The sequence below is a fragment of the Atractosteus spatula genome, chromosome 2 (assembly GCF_055471065.1).
Source record: "Atractosteus spatula isolate fAtrSpa1 chromosome 2, fAtrSpa1.hap1, whole genome shotgun sequence".
In the NCBI taxonomy this organism is placed as follows: domain Eukaryota; kingdom Metazoa; phylum Chordata; class Actinopteri; order Semionotiformes; family Lepisosteidae; genus Atractosteus; species Atractosteus spatula.
Window position 1 is genome coordinate 25,077,026 of NC_142707.1, and position 19,517 is coordinate 25,096,542.

Below are 19,517 nucleotides of genomic sequence, written 5' to 3' on the forward strand. Positions count from 1 at the left end.
GATTAATAGGGAATATAATATGGAATCGTATATCTAAAGAAATGAATAATGGTATAATTATATTCATATAGCTCAAATTATCACAGTAGTACACTTTTATTGTAAACGTCTGCATCAACTTGACTCATTCACCCATCTATTTTTGAGACAGGGAGTTCCAGACCTCTGTTTAATTTCTGAAACTCCCTCTGTATTCCATGTTTTAACCTTTTCTATGAATGCTTGCCCTTGCTATCGCAGTAAAAAAACTCATACTTTTTAGAATCCTCTAAATAGGAAATATAATATGGAATAGCTTATCTAAAGAAATTAATAATGATATTAATTCAAGGATCTAAATATATGTATTTATATAGCTGGTAGTATTACTGTAATCCACTTTCTTTGTAAACATGTTTTATTTTAAATTTTAATCAATAATTAGTATTAAAATTCACACTGTGATAAATTGTTGCACTTTCACATCTTGTAAAAACATTAATTTGCAAGACTGTGTTCAAACATACATTAAATCTGACTATCAAAAAACCAGGGTTCATTTTTTTCAGTCTCTCCCTACTCTCTCTCACCCGTTGCGATTCGAACATAGAATGGTTAAAAATGGGAACAGGCAGGTAGAGGGAAGTGGGAGGGGTGAAGCTATTACCTGCCCTGGATAAAGAGGTTTGAAAATAGTTGGATTTACACTTGTAAAAAATATTCCAATTTTAAGATATTAATAATAAATGACCTTGGACGGTCTGTAAACTGAAGATTTATAGAGGAGACACGTTGTTTTTTCTTTCCAGCTTGGAATGAACTTTTACCTACTAATATATTCCATTGCAGACACTTTATGTAACGCAGTTTTGTACTTTTCACAAAAGCTAGGAGTGTTAACACCCTGCTGTGTTTATGTAGAATAGACAGTTCCACTCAGGGGATGGGAAGCAATTTTCAGTAGCATGATCTGTTGTTATTGTTGCTGTTTAACATAAGGCAACCAGCAATCAAATGTCCAGTTTTTTCTTAACATTCATTTTTCCATACTGCAGTTTTAAAACTTGAACAAAGACGTGCTACATGCCAACAGTGCGATGCTGTATAGTTTTAAAGCCACTACATTATAGCGTGTGGGAAATACATTTATTTATACTGCATCAAAACTGAACTCGTTCAGAGCTCCTGACATTACAAAATCTGAGTTAAAAGGAACATGTCAAAATATTTCCAAAATAATCACAAGTGAACGAGTTGAGGGATTCGATAATGATAGAGAAATCATAACAATAACCCCAAGTTGTTCATGCTAATTATGCAATCCAACTGAAAGAAGGACAATTAACATGAAAAAACTATGAATATAAACGGGTGTTTTTCTTCTGCGCGATCAGCTTAGAGTCTTTGTGTAAGCTGAAAGTTCTTTTTACTTCTTAATTAAACATTTTAAACACTTTAATTTTGTAAATGCAACATACATTCCGTACAGAGATAAAATCATGTTTTCTACAGATGTTAAGCAGATTAGCAGGTTGCTGACAAAATAGTGCATCGTCCACTAACCGTAAAGACTGCTCTACAGCTTCTATTTTTAAAAAACATTTAGAAACGTTTAATCTATACAAATACCACACACTATTCTCGATTGTTGTTTCTGAATGTCACACTTAGTTCAATATTTTCTTTACATCTATTTAAGAAAATCAGGTGTTAGCATAAACTATTAGCAATCAATAATATTAAAATTCGCAATGTAATAATTTATTTGCATTTCTTCCACATCTTCTAAAAACATTAATTTACAAGAATTTGCTTAAATATACGTTGAATCTGACAATCAGAAAATAAATAAAATACAAACTTATAATGTAAAAAAATTAAGGTAAAATATAATTTGAAATTAAGACAAGATACACTTTTTTCTGTGTTTCTTCCTACTCTCTCCCACCCGCTTTGAGTCGGACACAGAATGAAAGGGAGGGAATGTTTCGTGCCAGTCAGCGCCTTATCAGCTCACACCAGAGGGAAGGGAAAAAGCTGGTAATACTGGTCATTTATTTAAGTCTCCATCACTCTGCCCAGTGATATAACTTTTATTATAAACAAGATCTAGTACGTGGTTTAATTAAAAAAAACTATTCTGAATTAATCAAATTCCAGGTGTGAATTCATAAAGCCAGAATTACATACTATCACAATGTAACACGTGACCATCTACTGTAAAGCGTTCAGTGCTTTGTTTGTGTATATTCCAATTGCAGCGGGGCAGGGTGTGTGGGGAAATGTTTCAGGTGTGTATTCTTCACACCTGAAACATTGTTTTCTCTGAAAGTGTTTTCTGCCGTCTTTAGCTGATCTTTTGCAGCCTATGCATGCTTACACACCTCCCTGTGTGTTCACGCTTTGAACCATTAGGTGCAGTGCTTTGTCCATTACCACTACAAGGACAATAAAAGTTTTTAAAAAGAAACGGATGTCAAAATGTTTCTGAAATGTCCACCTGTGATACTTTAGCTAGTTACACGATTCCATATTCATATAACTATCAAGTGATGTTAAATCACTACAACATTGATCTTTTTACAATAACAGCAAGTGGTGTTCTTACTACAGTACATATTCTTAGAAAAGGATAAATGTAATACCTTTTTTTGAAGTACAGTACACAAAATAAACTTAATAATGTTAGAACAAGCACATTAAAACCAGTACCCACTAAGTTACCAAGTTAAAGACTTTGATGCATAAAATATTTATAAATAATTAAATTATTTATGATGAAGGTGGAAGGTTGTGTACTTTTGTCCAACTGAGCAATCTTGCTTTTATAAAATATACCAACTTTTTAATGTTTAATGTTTAGCATGTTATAATACAGTTTAAATTATTAAAAGTCTAAACAGCATACAACTTATCTCTATTAATATAACTATCAAGTGGTATTAAATAAATACAACTTTGTTGTATAGATAACACTTTGCTAAAATTTATTTTATTTTTATTTGCTAAAAATTATTTTAAAAAAATAAAAACGATTGCAATCTAATCTTTCCACATGTGATGCCATTATGAAGTACAATATGCTCCTGCTTTGTTTAAAGATAGTATGAAAAATAAATCTAAATGGTGAGAAAGTTATGCTTAACATTAATTAAGGGACTTAGAAGACAAAGTGATAAATGCAGACACATGTGCTGTTTCTGGACATTTAACCACTATCTTAATGGATGATGTTATTCTATTGTAATGAATTACTACATTAAGACTATGGTCTAGTTACAATGTTCCAATAAGAATAGAAATAGTTATATTTGAAAATTAATGCAGGCACATATTAGTAATTCTTAATTCATTATGGTTACAATTTGTTTCTCCTATATATTTATACCTTCCACAATTTCAGTTATATTAAAAGTTTGTGTAACACCTTGTGTGTGTAAAAACCTTACCTAATAAATAAAAATGCCTAATACCACACATATCGCAAACTTTGCAGTTCAAAAAGCCAGAATTCATGTTGTCAACTAAAACTGTTTCAGCCATGTTTTCAGAATAATGACTATGAAGGAATGTTAGTCTCAAGCACTAAATTAATGGTCATCAACAATTGCTTCCTCAGCTCTAGATTTAAATGGGATCTTTCATTACTAGTCATAAAGGTCTAACAGTGTGAACTGTAACTGTTAATGGACTACAATGTGAAAAAGAGCAGATAGTCAAACAGTGCAAGAGTTTTGAAGGGTGAGTTTATATTGTATTATTCTCCCCTGTCCAGTTGATTCTTTAAAACACAAAAAGGTCAGAGTTACCATTGCCAATTACCTTACTGCAATTTATAACAGACTGAGAAAGAAAAATAGGTGTGTCAACATGGCAAATCCTGGTCACTAGAATGAGTGTTTGGAGCAGGGGAGTATGGCATTGTCACACGACTTACCTGGGCAATGCGGGCAGCAGGAGTCCTGTGTTCTGACAGGGTTCTGGCATAGCAGTGGAGGGCACACCTCTGTCTCACAGAGTACTTGCCCATTGTGACATGTGCACTGCGTACAGGAGTCAATGTTCCATGTCTCCCCTTCCACAAAGTATTCTCCACCTGGAGCATGACAGATGGTTGAGTCACTCAGCTCTGGTTTCCGTGAGTTGAAGTCATCTGCAGAAAAGCAATTAAAATTCTGTATTATTGCCCGAAACGTGAATGATATATATGAATGAGACACAAAGCAGCATTTAAGCAATTTTCTACAAGCCAGGATATAACTTTCTTTTTAATGAGCTCAACAATTAACAGTATCTGCTTTTCAATGTAAATCTCTTACTACATTTCCTTTGTAAGACTTTTGTTAAAACAGTACAGAATTCTTCTGAGTTACACTCTTATCTGTGATCTCTATATGACTTTTCTAGTTTTAACATTATAATTCTACTGTTCTACTTTTTAAAATATAGTTTGTTCAAAAATAAAAATAATATTATTTTTATCTTTGACATACGTTTCTAGATAGTTTTTTAATATTACTGGTAACTAATATCACATTTATATTTTTTAACTATAAAACTACAGGCAGTGTTGTATCAAAGAGTTCATGCTGTTGTACCATTGTTTTTTCCTCTGCAGGGCTGGGATCAATGTACACATTTATATGCAAATGAACAGGTAATGGGTTAATTCCATGGTGAAAAGGAAAGAAAGAAAACACAACGTTTCATCTGTGGAGCCTTCTTCAGATGTTTGATCACACCTGAAGAAGGTTCAACAGCTGAAATGTTGTGTTTCCTTCCTTTTTTTTTCAGCATTGAATAAACCCGTTACCTGTTCCTTTGCAGTCTACGCATGCTGACGCAGCTACCTACCAACTGAAAAAAAAGTAGAAATCAAAAGCTCCCTTGATAGACTTAGTGGTGTCATTTGCAATCAGGATCAATGCTATATTTAACCTACTGCCTGTGCCTGCTGCTTATTTTGTGTTACTTATTGTGTTCTCAGCACAAAGAAGAGGATAAGTGCTACACAGAGGTACTGTACATTTCTGTTTTTAGTGTCAAAATTGTTCTTGCAAAAAACTTTACATTATAAATGTATCTGTTGAAAGAATGGGGAACAGAAACACTTTGCAATAAGAGGAAAAATAAAATAGTAAAATCCCATGCATCTTTTTGGGTCTACATTGCAACTATCAGTATTTTTGCTATTTAAATGTTGCAGATTTGCTGCCATGATGATAGTGTCATACCTCTCTAATACAATCAGTACTGATTAGAAAAGCATTTCAATATGTAAACACAGGGAGAGTGGTAAAATAGATAACTAAAGGCAACAGAAATAATATGCTTAGAAGTACATTATAGTGTAATCATTTGTGGGTTTCACTGTAACTAATTCTTCTAAAATTAGATTTTAGGGTGACTGTATTACATTACAATGGGATTCATTGAAATAGGCCAGAGCTTTACATATTCCCTGAAAAGAGAGAGGAATTAATGCATAAATTATTACGTTTGACAATTGTTTTGCAAGATGAATACTGATCTCTAATATGCATGACAAATAAGATAGGCTAAGTAAGTACGTAGGCTGCAAAGGAACAGGTAAAGGTTCATTCCATGGTGAAAAGAGAAGAAAAGAAACACAATGCTTTGGGTGTGGAGCAAACGTTGTGTATTCGGTGCACACCAAATTTGAACTGTTGGCTTTCCCTTACATCACAGCAGTAAGTGAGAATCAGATGTTAGTTATTTTACTCAGTGGCATTCCAAAAATCACATAGCAGTAACAGAGGTGATGAACTGATGCACACATACTTATGGTTTCAACTTGAGGGAGAGTGGGAGGCAATGGGAGGGGGTGTCTGTTCTGTCCAGCTTCATGCATTATGTCTTTTCTTATTTGTTGTTTTTTAATTTGCCTACCATACAGCTTCTACAGATTTCACACTGGCAAGCACATGTGTTTTCAAACCAAAACAGAAGCTCATACTTTTATGGATCTTCACCAGGATTACAAATCTACAATATATGTAATACAGTAAAATTAATCTGAAATTTAATATCTTTCTCATTCATATAAATATCCTATCTTGTTCAATTATTTTCTGTACATCTATTTATAACTTATTAAAGGATTTGGCATCCAGGTGGCTAGACTTATGTCTGTTTCACTGCCAAGAGTCTCTAGGTAATTGCATATAACTCATGGTACGACATGTATCACTGCTTTAATATGAAGAACATCACAATCAGTCTCTGTTTGGAAAAAACATTTTTATGTCCAGCATAAAAATGTGTACTGTCTTCTTGTATACTGTCCAAAGATTTGAGACCACTGAGTTAATTAACTGACATGATGGAATGTTAAAACACACCTTGAAATGTTAACTTTTATATTGCTGTAAAAACTTTATGAATCTTTACACCATCAGTAATTTAAATATGACACATCCTGCCTGAACTCACACGTGATTGCGAAATAGAGTTAATAATAATTTTTATTTACAAAGGTTTTAAATTTTGTTATTGAATTTCTAACTTTTGTAACTGTTTGTGCAATAGCTATTAGCTAATGTAATTGAGAGTCACTGCTTATCACCCAATATCGCAAATCATCCACATGTGTTGTACTAGTGAAGTGTTTGGGTGAACAATACTGCTACACATGTCCAGTCTTGAAAATTAAAAATAAGTGCAGCTGAAAGATTTTATTATAAATCAAATACATATTTTTATGTTATCGAAAACAGGAAATTTATCAAATATTTTTTTCTTAAAACAAGAGTAATCAAGGTGTGTTAAAATTACACAAAACTGTATAATACAAATAATTCAGGTTAAATACTTCACTCAAAACAAGAAAGGCCTTGTTTAATATGGAAACAAATGTTATTCTTAAAACATATATTTATTAGACATGAATTTAGAAACTAATCTGTTAAACAATAATCTGTTTTTAAGCTCTTAAAAGGTGTGGTCATTAATATAAATTTTACCTCGTATTGATCCATCTTACCTGGACAGGAAGGACAGCACTGACGAGGCCGTATAATAGGATAGCTACAGGCAGGCACAGGGCAGGTGATGAGGGCACACATCTCCCGGCTATTGTGGCAGTAACATTCTCGGCAACCATCATGCCAGCTTTCGCTATTCTCATGCCGCCTGCCATCCATTGAAAGACACGAGCCTGCTTTTACCGGGGGAGACACTGATGGATGCAATTCTGCAAAGAGACATAAGAAAGCAAACACAGGTCTGAGTAAGATTCAAGGCACTACTCTTCCCCAAAAATGCAATTTTTAATCATCAAGAAAGCATATGGGGCCCTAATAATCATCATTTTTAAGGTTAATGACACATTTTAAGAAATATATCACATTTATATGTCACATACTGTAATTGAGTAAAAGTTTAACCTTTAATATATGGTTCACTATGTTTTTTTAATTTTTTGCCCTTGCTTGTAATGGCTCGATTCCATTTAAGGAAGGAGTTGATAAGCTCCATATGTCCAGTGTTAATGAACCAAAAACAACATCACAAACTTTCCAGGAAGTGACAAGAACAGGTTTCTTGAAATTGTATGTATCTTCATAAATCCTGGACTAGTTTTACATTATGAATGCTTTAGCAGTTCTAAACTTGATTTTGCATGTAAACTAACAGCTCTGGACTCAGTAACAAAGAATAATATAATTATATTTTCTTTATAAAAAAAAAGCTTTTGGGACTCAGCATGAGTTTTATTTCTTGTATACTTACTATACTAGTTTGAAAAATACATCCTCTGATGCACCTGTACACATCATCAGTGATGTTAGCTGGGGTCATCGGGTGTTTTGGCCTTTCAAAATCACATATCCTTGCCCAGATGACCCAACCAAGGTTGATCAAGCCAGGAGGCATTGTCACCCAAAGATCACTCCTTTTTTTCCATAGCCATCTTGAAGCTCTTTCTGTAGCCTCTGTTGTTTGATAGCCTTCCTCTTCTTCACATCTGTTATACCCAAAAGACTGTAGTACAGCAATACAATGTTGCTACGATGGTGTCAGGGAACTTAAGCTGCTTCTCTAGGTCAAGTTTCAGCTGCCAATTTCTTGTTGTTGCCAGGAGACCCACTGATATTTTGGGCTGTGGTTGTGACTGCTGATAATGCAATGGCCCAATTTGCTGACGTTTACAGCAGTTGATATAACTTCTAATAGTCCCTGCTAAGGCTTTAAGCACCTGGTCATGGCACCATCAATAGTGGCCTTCACCAAGGGCTTTTGGGCAACAGCTGAGGATGTGCTCCAGTGTTCCTCATCCTTGGCACAATGGGCATGCTGGTGAAATACCTAGTGACTTTGAATCATATTGTATGATACTGTATTTAAAAGCAAATAAACACATTTGCTCCCCTCCCAAAAAAAGTAATTTTATCTCAGGATCGAAAGAAGCACAAATGGTGCACATTGTTAATACATATTGTCATACTGTTACTCACTTTTAAAAGAAACTCAAACTCTGTTTATAGGTAAGGTTGTTATTTCTTGTGACTGTTGCAGGACTCAGAGTGCTTCGGTGAATTCAATGAATTTTTTCATTTTTATGAGGAAACTGGTACCTGTGAGGTATGTGACTCGTTACATTCAGTAACTGATTGCACGTCCTTTAACAGAAATTACTTAAATTATTTCCCAAAGCTGCATCAGTTTTGAATAAATTTAGACCATACTTCTTTACATATCTTTTTTAATATGGTGATATTTAAGGACTGTGAATTAGGGTCCTCTACTCGTCTGTTTCCACTCCCACAATGCCTGTGGCCTCATTTCTGATAAATTAACTTGTAAACACTGCCAAAAGCAATGGTCAGCATAACAGATTAAATATGTGTTGCGTACACAGCTGGGCATAAGCAAAGCTTCTCGGCGTGGCTGCCATATCTTCCATGGCACAAGGTAAACGAACAGTCTGAAAATTGAAAAGTTCGGTTCCACCAGCAAGAGAACTACAGATGCAGCCATTCAAAATGCACGGTACAAACCCGTACCGCGGGCAATAACGCATGCGCCATCGCGCCCTACCGCGGTACGTGATTGGCTGGCCAAAATGACCGACAGGGGCACTCATTGGTCGGTCGTGGAAAGATTTAATCATTTAGTCTCTTTACTGTGCATGTTTTAATCTGCTTAGTACTGAATATTTATATGGAATTTTACCACTAAAGGGAAATTTTAGTAGCTGAGCATAAAAAGAATAGGAGCATAATGCATCTAAAGGTCATAAACGATATTAATTTAGGAACATAAACATATTATGTAAACTGTAGAAAAAAACACACCAGCATTCCATTTCTCCCTAAACATTTTAAGCATCAAAGTCTTACATGTGGTTATTTCGGAAACGTTTTTACGTGCTCCTTGCTCCTTCTGACCATGTCACTGTACATTTAAAAGCATACTTTCAGAATTTGATTAATAGGGAACATAATATGGAATCGCGTATCTAAAGAAATTAATAACAGTATAACTATATTCATGTACTGTTGCACAAACAGTAATATAAGACTTTCCATCAAGATGTGTTTATCACATGACTGCCTCGGTGGTGTGATCGCTTAAGTGACTGACTTGTAATCCTGAGGTTGAGTGTTCAAACCCAGCTGTTGCCATCAGTTTTCTTTTAACAAATAAAAATTTCTTTAAAAAACTAAAATAGCTAATATTATTGGCTTTATATTGACATTTTTTATATTTCTAAATATCACAACATGTTCGTACTGTATGTACACACCGGTAGGGTGCAAATTCACGTGATCCCTATTAATAAAGGGTATTAAGGGTATTAAGATCCCTTTAGATCTCCCTTCAGATTTAAAAGGTTATTAATAAAATCTTCGGTGTCGCATCTTCCCAGTTTAGCTGATCTTTTGCTGCCTACGCATGCTTACACAGCTCCCTGGGTAAACTATCATACTTGACTGAGAAAGCTTTAGAGAACTTAACATTTTTATTATCAACAAATTGTAAATATGACTTTTACATTGGCGTTATTAATTTTTGACTTGAGTGTATGGAGGAGTGTCAGCTGTCAATGAGAGCAGACCCCCCCTCTTAGGCTGGGCAAACGATTTTTTTTAATTTTTAAGAAATAAAAAAATAAATATAATGATATAAACATTTACTGCAATACAATACTGCTATGTTTCCTTCTTCACGTGTAAGTGTGAAACGCTTGGAGTTTGTAATGTAGGGCGCTCTGGACGGGTTAAACTTTAATGCAAGAAAAATGTATTTCCCAGAAGCTACAGTATACTGATTCTTATGGAATGTGTTTTTTTTCTTCTTTTTTTCAGCATGGAATAAACCTATTATTTGATTCTTATGGAAGCCTGTTTCCGCCAGGGAGTAAAAAAAAACACACACTTTTTCATTGACAAAAAGTAACGCCACACTCTCTTGTTTAAAGCACCATGTCTCTTCCCGTTAAAAGGAGGAGACACTTTACACTTCAACTCTTCAGTTCACAGAGAAATTTCACCAGAGCCTCTTCTCTGATTTCTCTGAAACTGTTGATTACTAATAGTTTATGCTAACACCTAACTTTCTTAACGCGAGAAGTACTACTGTAAGCAAAAAAAAGGGTTTTTGGAGGGGGCGCAGTATTTCTTGCGCTGTGAACGTGTGTACACAGCGGTTCCCCCGGGTTCCAGTTAGTGCGTAATTACGCATCAATGAAAAAAGAGAATTAGCTCACTGATAGTTTTATGTGGAGGCTGTGAACATTTTGTCGTGGTCTTTAAAATGCATCTGGTTTGAAGGCTTTCTGTGTTTCCCTTCCAAAGATATAGACAGAAGAATATTCGAGCGTGGTCAAAAAAATGGCTTAAAAACGACATAGTGAAGGCTGTGAAAACAGTCACAATGTACTTTGTACACAAAGCAAGTGTTTTCGTAACTCTAGGAGGTTTCGTAAAAAAGCTACAGGCGCGTCAATTGTAATCGTTTTATTTTTAAATACATTTTAGAAAAGTCATCTATACAAAAAAGTTGCATTTAATACCACTCGACAGCCGGCTGGCTGTGCCTAAAAATAAATAAAAATCGGTTTAACAACTCTTAAGCAAACTTGTGTTTTTGTTAACACAAGTTTATCAGTGAAAAGACCACGGGCATTCTCAGAACCCGTTAATAGAATTGTTGCAATTTTGTTCTTGTTTGGAGGCGGGGAAATTCCGACAATTGATTTAAAGATGATCTGTCAAAGTGCTGTGAAATACAATATTGTTGTTTTTATCCTGTAAAGCGCTTTGAGAAGCCACCTTTAAAGGCGCTATATAAAATAAAGTTCATTATTATTACTACTGTTAATTTGCTGGACAGAGCGGTGAACATTATTATGCAGAAGACAAAGGTAGCGATTTACGTTGTATTGTCATATTGTGAATCTATAAAGACATTTAATTAAACATGTGTTGCAATTTAAATGGAAATCTCTCTCTCTCGATGCTGTAATACAGTTTAAAATAATTAAAAGTCTAAACAGTATCAACTTGAATTCTTATCTCTATTAATGTAACTATCAAGTGGTATTGAATAAATTCAGTTTTTTAGTATAGATTACACTTTTCTAAAATGTATTTAAAAAAACCTCCCATCTTCTTTAAAACAGAATACGCCAGAAAATGTGTTTGACGCATTAGCAGGTTCCATTGAGGAGCCGGGCGCAATAATTTTTTCGTTCCTTGATTTTCTGATCTGCAAGGCCCTTTGGATACAGCGAATGTGAATTTTGTCTGGCATTGCCAGATTTTGGAAAAATAAAAGTATTTTAATCAAGATGGGGGCAAAGGAGTCTTCTCTATGACACATTTTGTTAAAGCAAGTCAGTTTTTTGTGACACATAAAAGACATATTGTGGCATTATTATATACAGTATACTGTAGGGAGGACACAGCGACTCAGACACCCGTTGAATGGAAAAGAGCACTTTAATTTTCTGTACAGCTGGTACAGCACCCAGACAAATGCAAACACGTTTTTATTAAAACGCTTTTATTCATTTATAATCTGACTCACATAACTCACATTCCCGAATGCCCCCCACCCCGCTCAACAATCCTAGGAAGAACACGAAACAGCCTGTTAATAAAATTGTTGCAATTTTGTTCTGTCAGTTCTTCCTCCTAGAACTTGTAGATCGCATTGATCAGTCCTTGCTTTGCGCTGGGTTTAGCAGTTTTCCGAACATAGTCTTTTAGCGAATGCCATACCATCTCTATTGGATTTAAATCTGGGGATTCAGCTGGAGTTTTCACCCAGTTCACTCCTTCTGCTATAAGCCTCGCCCTTGCTGCTGTGTGTTTCGGATCGTTGTCTTGAAGAGACGGTGCCTTGATCCAAAGTGCTCCCTGATATATGGGGCGGCATGCTGTTTGACCACGACTTCCTCGAAGAATTCACGATTCATAATTCCTTCGAAAATAAGAAGTGGTCCCGGGCCTCTTTTAGATATACATCCCCAGACTTGAACCTTCAGTGGATGTTTGGGCTTTGGCTTGTCCACATATCTCCCCTTTTTACAAAATGACATGGTTAAAAACTGTTCCAGAGCCCCTGTTGTTTCATCAGTGAAAAGTACATCATGAATCAATCTATTGAAGCACTTGTTTGAGCCTTTCCTCTTGTTTTTTACCCTTATCATGGAGCATGTGTTGGTATTTTTATATCTCCATCCAAGCCTTCTGCACACTCTTATCGATGTCGGATTCACGCTCGCACCGAGGTCAGCCCACAGCCGTCTTTGAACTTGCATCGCTGATAGCTCATCATTTTCATCCGTGAGTCTGTCAATGGCTTGCACAATAGGACTTGAAAAAAAAGAGATCAACAGTTAGTTAGTTATAAAAATAATGTGTGTAGTTGTATTTACATGTAATAAAAGTGTTTTTAGAAAGTTATTTACCTTTGAATCGTCCTTGGTTTAGATTCTCTTTGCCTCCTCTCCCCTTTATAATGTCGTCTCAATGTGTTTTCACAAATAAAGATGTCCATGGAAGCCAAATGCTGTACAATGTCTCATGTTGACTTCCCGTTTCTTTTCATCTTCATTATTTGGTGTGAGAGAGTCTTCGTGATTTTGACCATAGTCCGTCTCCTTACCAAAGCTATAAAGTAGTGCAGCTTGTTGTCTGTACCGATATACAGTATGGTACAGATAAACGTGTATTATACTGATGAGCTAATACCTGGGAAAGACACTGCCATCTTCTTTAAAACACAGTACGCCAGGAAATGTGTTTGACGCATTAGCAAGTTTAAAAAAATTGCGTTGAAAAGCCGGGCGTAACAATTGTTTCCTTCCTTGTGTAACGAACAGTTCTTTCCGGACCCTATGCGGACGACACAATCCGAAGTAGTGAGGAAACACTGGGGAAAAGTAATGCAGGAATACAGGTATGAAAACAGGGGGGCGTGTCCAAAGTGCGCTGATGGAGGGGGGGTGTGTGGCCGAGGCAAACAATCCAAAGGTAATCCAGACGGGGAATCCAAAAACACAAGCATGAGTCCATGGCCAGGCGATCCATCCAGGAGATTAAAACCGGGAACCGGGTCGGAACCGGCAGGGGGAACAGGAACAGGAACAGGAACAGAGACTTAAAAACATGATGGATCCAGACTCATCAGGACCCGGGCTCGCACGATATGGAAATCAGATGCAGAGCCCAGAACTGACTGAGTGTCTAGCTTTTAAGGGGGACGGGGAAGAGGCTGGAACAAGGGGTAGGTGCACAGAATTAAGTCCAAAGTGAAAAGAGCCAGAGCGCCCTTCATAAGGAGGGACTACAATCGTGACACCTTGGTTTTCTGATCACTCACTGTTCGGATACTCTTCTCACCTGTCCTGCTCTTTGTTTTCCTGTGATTTGCTGTTTATTCCTGCTGCCATCCACTCCTGCCCTCACACCTAAAGAAAACTATTTTACATTTCTTTATGAGGTTCATAGTGCAATTAACCTTTGCTAGTATCTTTGCAGTCTTTTGAAAGTCTATCTTTGCAGTCTTTTGAAAGCGAGATGATCTCTGCTTCTTTGACAAAACAAGGCTCGTCAGAGAATGTGAAAAAGACATATTTTTTACTCCACTTGCTGTCTTCCAATCACATTACATCAACATCCAAAAACATGATTTCTTCTCTTAACATCTCTTGTAAAGATGACTCATAGCTTAGCTTGTTTATCAGGAAGTTAAAAAACACTTGAATTACTTATCCAGTCTCTCGAAATAAAATTATTTTTCAAGCAAGATAATGCAAGATGCTTTCTAACGTGTGTGTTTTTTTTTAATCTAACATTGATAGATTAAAAAATCATTCCTAATAGCAATTATTTACCTGCATAAACTTATAAAGGTTGTATTTTCACACAGTGAAGAGGCTGTGCCCATGATGAAAATGGGAGCAGGGGTTTTTAAAACAACAGAACAGGGTATGAGGCCTTCCCTGCAGACACTACCCTGGCATCTTGCTGTCCTCAGTGTGTCCTGATTGTATGAAATACTGCAGGGAGGCACACACTCAGCTACATGAACAGCCAGCCAGCACCAGAGCTTCTAAACCTGGGCTTGAGTGTTGCTGGTTTTCTTCCTTTCTAATACTGTACCTTGATTGATTAGACCTTTTTAATTATTTTCTGTTATGATACAAGTCACAGTTTTACTTTCTTAATAAACTATCATCTCTGTCAGTTCCAGAACTCAATGCAGTCTAAATTGTGTCAGCATTACATTAGTTCAATTTGAGGGTAAATTAAATAATCAGGCGCTCTGCTGCAAGAAAACTACGCAGATACCAGGGTTAGTAGGACACGGAATGGGAAACTTGTACATACAGATGCAGCCATTCAAAACAAGCGGGGTATGCTGCGGTATAACACGGTGGGTGTGTCACAGTATACCGCATCATACCGTATGCAAATTAGATTATGTTAATAGTATCCGGAATCACCTTGTAAAACCGCCAGGTAGAGCTAATAAAGGTTAACCTCTCCTGTACAGCATTTGAGCTGTCACCAGAAAACGTCGGTTTCAAATTCCGATCACTGCTGAGGGACAATCTTTATTCAATTAAGAATTTAAGTTGTATACTCTTTAGACTTTTAAATTTAAACAGTGTATTACAGCATGTTAATCATTAAACATTAAAAAGGCGGTATATTTATAAAAGCAAGATTGTTCTGTTGGACAAAAGTACACAACCTACCACCTTTATCATAAATATTTTAATTAGTAGTTCAGGTGGGTAGCTGCGTCAGCATGCGTAGGCTGCAAAGGAACAAGTAATAGGTTTATTCCATGCTGAAAAAAAGAAGAAAGAGAACACAACGTTTCGGCTGTGGAGCCTTCTTCAGGTGTGAGAGAGACAGGGCAATTTTTTGCCCTGTCTCTCTCACACCTGAAGAAGGCTAAAATATTATAAAATATTAAAATATTTTAATTATGCAGGAATATTTTATGCATCAAAGTCCTTACCGAAGATATTACTAATAGTATTAATAATGAATGACCTTGTACAAGCTGTAAGCTTAAAGTATTACCCTGGTCCACATTCTTTGTAACCGTCTTTGTAAATGAAAAGAGTTTATTTTTTCATTGACAAAAAGTAACACCACAGCATTAAGTTGATCTGATCATGCATTCATTTCCAATCATACAAAGTAATTCTTGAGAATCTCCGATTCACCATGCCTTTCACATGCTCATAAACGATATTAATTTAGGAACATAAACATATTACTGTATGTAAACTGTACTGTATATTGCTGGTCTTGGTAGTTTAAAGAAAAAATACACACCAGTATTCCATCTCCCTAAACATTTTAAGCATCAAAGTCTTACATGTTGTTATTTGGGAAACGTTTTTACGTGCTCCTTCTGACCATATTAGGATTATATACTTTGTGAAAAGTGATAGTCTTTTAACCTTTTCTGTGAATTCGCTTGTTATCTAACAAATGCATACTTTTAGAATTTGATTAACAGGGAATATAATATGGAATTGCGTATCTAAACAAATTAATAACGATATAATTATATTCATGTACTGTCTGGCGGAATAAACTGAAGAGGTTAGTTAATGCGACACGGAATTATTAAGAATTATCACCTCTTTTTACACTTGAGAACAAATGAGAACATTCCACTCTGTGGGCGGTGCATTGTTATCTCAATCACCTGCTAATTCGTTTTACACCACTGTACTACAGGAGAATGTGACTGTACTGTATCTGTACAGAATGTGTGTTTCAATCAATACAGTAATTGATTAAAATTGCAATCGCATGATTAATTAAATGCCTTTTTTGATTCACAATCTGAAAATGAAAACCCCGGTAATGTCACCTTGAATTTAAAAAAATGATTTTGGCACGCCTGTAGCAACCTCCTAGAGTTGTGAGAACACTTGCTTTGTGTATAAAGTACATTGTGAATGTTTTCACAGCCTTCACTTTGTCATTTTTATGCCATTTTTTGGACCACGCACAAATATTCCTATGTCCATATCTTCGCAAGGGAATCAGTGCGAATTTTAATACTAATTAAATGACCGCGGGCACTTTCCACCCCCTCTACATTCTCAGAGTAGAACAGACTAACCTTCTCATGAAAGACGGTCCACCCCCCGCCCCCCCCACAGGAAAAGTGCCCACAGGCACTTAAACTTAATATGGTCAGTAACAGTAAACAGTAACATGGTCAGAAGGAGCACGTACAAACGTTTCCAAATAACCACATGTAAGACTCTGATGCTTAAAATGTTTAGGGAGAAAGTGGAATACTGGTGTGTATTTTTTCTTTAAACTACCAATACCAGCCATATACAGTCTGTAACGTAGGGATTTCTATATGTCTTTATTTAGTGGTTACATTAGTGACAAAGGCTAAACTTTTAGCTTCAGTAACGCGTACGCCGTATGGCATACATGTTTATTTTGGGTTTTGCTTGTTCACATATCTCCCCTTTTTATAAAACGACATGGTTGAAAACTGTTCCAGAGCCACTGTTGTTTCATCAGTGAAAAGTACATCATGAAATGCCTCTCCCTGTTCAATCCACTGGAAAAAAGAAAAGGAGCATAAAGCGTCTGATGGTCATAAACGATATTCATTTAGGAACAGCATCAGAGATATGTTTTTAACTGCACTGCATCGGATAGAATACCGTAGTGTGTTTTTTTTTTACTCCCTGGCTGAAACTGGCTTCCATAAGAATCAGTATGGCTCAGAGATTAAATAAAACTTCACTCGCACCAAACAAATGTATATTTCTAAATATCACAACATGATCGAATTTAAGTCATTTTAATAACAATGAATAGTCACCTATGCTTTACAATATAAACATTTATATTGATTTAAATCGCGTTTAAATCGCCTTTATTTAAAACCCATAAATAAAGCTGATACTGTTTAGACTTTTAATTATTTAAAACTGTATTACAGCAGCACAATGCACAATGCAACGTAAATCGCTATCTTTGTCTTCTGTGTAATAATGTTCACCTCTCTGTCCAGCAAATTAACAATAGTAATAATAATGAACTTTATTGTATATAGCGCCTTTAAAGGTGGCTCCTCAAAGCGCTTTACAGGTTAAAAACAATAACAACAATACTGTTAGGCTGGGCAAACGATTTTTTTTAAAGAAATACAGAATGAGATATAATGATGTGTTTAGACATTAACGAAGAGCATAAGACGTGGGCGGCGTAGTGGTCGGCTCTGGCTTTCCCATCTACCGTATACCGATACACTGCAAGTACAACCCCCCTCTCTGCGGGAGTGCTGGCTGTGACGAATTAAACCGGTTTCACAGGTATTTTCAAAGTAGAAGGGGGCGAGATTTCCAGCGAAAGACACCTCCCCCCCTCAAAAACCCAGTAAGTACAGTACTTACTAGTTAAGAAAGCTAGGCTCCTCAATGAAATCGCTTTAACATCCTAATACGTTGGTGTAACAGTCCGGGCGTGGCAAGCTTCTAATGTCAACCTGACTACGGCGAAAGGAACTCTTCTTTCATTGGAAGACAATGAACATATTCTAGCCCTAAATGAATTAATAGCAAACATGGTTTACATAAAAGACATTTTTCCAAGAAAGTTTAGCCTTTGTCACTAATGAAACTACTAAATAAAGACATAAATATAGAAATCTTAAGATTTTTAAAATACATGACTTTGCTAAAATTTATTTAAAAATAAAAACGATTACAAACGCCAGCAGAGAGAGAGAACAGGGGAGGGATGTTGGTTTTACATAAGGGGCGGGGCTATGGAAATGAGGTCTATTTGGGAATGTGGAGTTACATGTTCTGGCTGTTTGTGAATTATCGTTGTTGAGTATGGAGTGTTGAGGTATTGATTTTGTGTAATGCTTTATGTTGAAAATTGAGGTGGATTTTGTTTATGATAAAGAGGATAAACTGGGATGGGAGGAGGGTTTGGTTTTGCATAAGGGGCTGGATTATGATAATTGGAGGAATTTGAGAGAGTTTAATGGTTTGATATATTTGATTTTGTATTGTGGTTGTTATCTATGTTTTTGTTTGGTATTATGTTTATATGGTTGTTTTTGTTGGTTGGTCGTTATTATGGTTATTAATAATATGATCTATAGTTGAAATCTGAGCCTAAATAAAAAGAAAAAGCATTTTCAGAGCGCAATTACGCTGTGTTTATGTAGAATAAGTGATTAGGTTTATAAGCAATCTAATTACTTATTCGTTTAAAACGCTATATAAAATAAAGTTAATTATTAATTTGCTGGACAGAGTGGTGAACATTATTATGCATAAGACAAAGATAACGATTTACGTTAAAAGACATTTAATTAAACACGGGTTTGTGATTTAAATGGGAATGGGGGTGACGGGAACTCTTAATCTAAATAAAAATAAAATAAATAAAACAGGTTTCGATAGTTAATAACCACTTTTTATGCACGAAACACAGGTGATTTTTCTTCCTCCTGATCAGTTTAGAAATCTGTGTATGCTGTAAGGTTTTTACTTCTTAATTAAACTTTTAAAATACACTATTTGAATAGAAAGAAATCCTCTTCCTGGTACAGTATGTATAGCAAACCAGCACGTCTTTTTTATCCAATCAGAGGGGTGTCAGATGGTGTCAGCCAATCACCATTCTGAAGCCCTACCATAATCTCTGGTATAGGGAGAACCCAGAATTTTGTCCCATAGTTTATGTAGATAGATGATAGATACTTTTATTGATCCCGTGAGGGAAATAAAGTAAATCATTTTCATTTTAGGAAATTATTAAACGCTCGGTTAAAAGCAAAGGAGATTGTCTGTTATAGTGGACATAAAAACAAGAGTTTGCTGCGGCGTTATTGGAAACCCAAATTTAACAAAAAATCGCTGGCATTATATCCTAGAAGACACAGACCGGCCAGACCAGGAGAATGCCCGCAGCGTAAAAGAAAATGCCTGATGAACTAGGGATTGGACAGTTTTCAAGTGCTTGTACAATCGATGGAAATGTTCAAAT

General features: G+C 35.8%; 1 protein-coding gene across 1 annotated transcript in view; it reads right to left on the reverse strand.

The window, feature by feature from the left end:
- Positions 1-19,517, reverse strand: part of crim1 (cysteine rich transmembrane BMP regulator 1 (chordin-like)) — a 610,482-nt gene that overhangs the window by 87,933 nt on the left and 503,032 nt on the right. The window contains exons 11-12 of the mRNA XM_088928119.1: positions 6,983-7,192; positions 3,917-4,132 (exon numbers count right to left, since the gene is read on the reverse strand). Coding sequence (XP_088784245.1) covers positions 3,917-4,132; positions 6,983-7,192 — 426 coding nt within the window. The remainder of the gene's footprint in view (positions 1-3,916; positions 4,133-6,982; positions 7,193-19,517) is intronic.